General features: G+C 36.4%; 1 protein-coding gene across 1 annotated transcript; it reads right to left on the bottom strand.

Moving 5' to 3' along the window:
- Window positions 1-451: 451 nt before the first annotated feature.
- On the bottom strand, window positions 452-829 carry LOC137633423 (uncharacterized). Its single transcript, XM_068365653.1, has one exon. It carries the CDS (start codon window positions 827-829, stop codon window positions 452-454), a length of 378 nt encoding a protein of 125 aa, XP_068221754.1.
- Window positions 830-3038: the final 2209 nt, after the last annotated feature.

Here is a 3038-nt window from a genome sequence, read left to right as displayed (position 1 = left end):
CAGCAACCTTGATTTCATATCATCAATGTAGTCCTCTGGTGTGAAATGAGCTGAACACACCACTGCATGTTTTGGATTGATTTCATCAGACCAGCAACACACGTGTATCCACTTATCACAGAAAATTTTGTCTCTAGGAAACGTAAAATACTTAATACCATTGCCTTTTGTTTTTCTCTTGGTATTCAGACATCCATAAACAGAACAGTTATTTGGCATTGTCGGTTAAGTGAATGCTTCCGTTGTAAATAGAGACAATATAGCTTTGGTTGTAACAAGGTAACTGACCGCTACGAAAGGTTTTGTATGACTGGGCAGGGTCAATTGTGGCGAAGGCCTTGATTGTGGCGAGCTTGATGAGTCCTGAAGGGTGAGTCATGGATAATCCCCTGTCCGACCGACCTCTATATATTGGCCTTGAGTCAACCGTGCTATGTATTCACACTATTCATCACGTCACCATCTCATCATGTCCCGTCACCGCTCCTTCAAAATTTCTTCCACGTAAATAAATGGACGTGTTCACACTAAACTCTTCGTCGCCGTCACAATACCACCACATCACAGCACGGATTCTTCCAAGAATATTTTGACGTGACGTGATGAGACGTGATGTGAGGTGACGTGATGAGATGCGACGTGATGTGATGTGACGTGATGAGATGTGACCTGATGAGATGAGACGTGATGAGATGTGATGTGATGTGATGTGAGGTGAGGTGACATGATGAGATGTGACGTGATGCGAGGTGACGTGATGAGATGTGATGTGACGTGATGAGATGTGATGTGGAGTAATGTGACGTGACGGTTCAGAGTGAATTAGCATTTATTCGGAAGCTACATTTCCACAGAAACCTTTCGTGAATTCGCCCATATGGTGTTACCCGTTTTGAGAAATGTAATTAATCTCAAAGATACTCTATTTTCCTTACTGTTAAAATATAAAATAAAAATTTTGGAATATTTCTATTCTCATTCTTGTAAAGTTGAGTGGCTATAGTGGGACATAAAAAGTCATGTGCCATTTTTCTTCCAATATTTTTCTACCGTAGCATTTTATGTATATAAAATCATGTATTTTTCTTTTTTATTCTTTGTTCCATATTCGATAAGTTCTGATTTTCCTTTTTCCATATTTAATCGGAATGAGTCCTGATAGTTCATGAAATAGAAAAAGGTATTCCAATAAAATTTCAGAATGGCTAAACAATTCAGTTTTCATAGTGGGTCACGAAAACAGAAACTACGAGAGACACACGAAAGCCTAAGATTATAAATGCAATTGGACCTGAAAGAAAACCTACAAAACTAAAGGCAGGCAATTGTCGCCGGGCGGAAGACCAAGAAGCGAAACATCATTTGCGTTGAAAAAAAAGAATATTCAAGTTATATATCACATTATATTATACATTTGAAACTACTGGTATATGGAAATGTTTTACGCGAGAACAATTGAGTTCTATGAGTACAGAGAAACCCATGTAAGAAAAATTGTGTAAAAATTATGTTGGCGCGATGATCTTTAGAGCAGCAATGATAGACATGATATTCTGGAATAGAATCTCATTCCTCAATTTATGATTCAATGTTAGAAAAAAGCGGCCATACCAGTCAGCGAACAATGAATTTCAGCAATCTTTCACGAGGAAACATCATTAAAAGCGACGTTATAAAACCGTGTATAAGTTGCAAGGTATTCTCTCTTCATACTGAAGGCTAACATGAATGCATACACAGAAATAACATTGTGTATGTGACATGGCTGAGGACTATGAATCGTTAGATAGGAGATGATGAATGGAGAAGTATTCAATTACAAGCTCAAGATAGAGACGACTGGCGAAATCTAACCGAGGCCCTTTGCGTCAATAGGCGTAGGAGATGATGATGATGTGGCAAGAAATGGTTTGATAGTTTATAGCGTTAATGAAACGAAACTATGAAACGTTTAATTTGTAGCTAATGGAATCGACGCAACCACAGAAAGATAAGAATAAAAACAATACCTTATTTAAAAGGATTTCAGAGATATCATTTTCAACTGGGTGTCACTTTTATTTTGCCGCTGATCTTCACGCACAAGAACAAGAATTTTAAAGAAGAATTAAATGCATTTTCCTATCTTGCACGCGCTGCCAACGGCAAATCTATTTTCGTATTGCATTACATCTTCATGCAATAGGATTTTCTAAGACTTCAACTGTTATTTTTAGCAACATGAACGTAGTATTGGGTTTCTTTTGAGATCCAGGGTGAACTTTAGAAAACAGTATAGATCAATTACTCAAGTATATACGCTCGCTAGCAAAAAAATTATAAATTTACACATATAGACATTATATATACAGTATAAATATAGGCATTATATATATATATATATATATATATATATATATATATATATATATATATATATATATATATATATATATATATATATAGTGAACTTTTCTTCTGTTTTTATCACGTATCTATGGGATGAGATTGCTACCCGCACACACTAGTGCACTGATGCCAACGGGATGTCATTTTCAGGTGGTCATCCACTCAAATACTGACCATATTCTATGTTACTTAGCTTCGATGGTCGGAAACCGGGAAGTACTTTATTTTCATACTGATAACATTAAGCCAGATCTTAGAACGTTCGACTCGCTCAATTCCCGGTAGTAGGTTACCCAAGGCACCAACCACCAGTTGAAATTCTACTGCTAGAGTGTTATTGGGTCCTTTGTCTATCCAAAGGGTACTGCATTGGCTCCCTCACTGGTTACGGTTAATTTTCCTTTGCTTACAAATACACCGAATACTCTCTTTCCATATACACCTGGCAACACTAGGATAACCAAAAAGTTCTTCTTCACTGAATGGGTTAACTACTGCACTATAACTATTCAGTTGGAACCTTCGGCTTAGGCTATAGCATCCTGATTTTCCAACTAGGTTTGCGGCTTAGCTAATAATAATAATGATAATAATAATAATAATGATAATAATAATAATTATTATTATTATTATTTTTGAGCAGCAAACCC

The sequence above is a fragment of the Palaemon carinicauda genome, chromosome 3 (genome assembly GCF_036898095.1).
Source record: "Palaemon carinicauda isolate YSFRI2023 chromosome 3, ASM3689809v2, whole genome shotgun sequence".
Classification (NCBI taxonomy): domain Eukaryota; kingdom Metazoa; phylum Arthropoda; class Malacostraca; order Decapoda; family Palaemonidae; genus Palaemon; species Palaemon carinicauda.
This window is presented reverse-complemented; position numbering and strand designations above follow the sequence as displayed.

What these genes read in the sequence shown, in the direction of transcription:
- LOC137633423 (XM_068365653.1), bottom strand. Translation starts at nt 829, where the DNA reads ATGCTAATTCACTCTGAACCGTCACGTCACATTACTCCACATCACATC.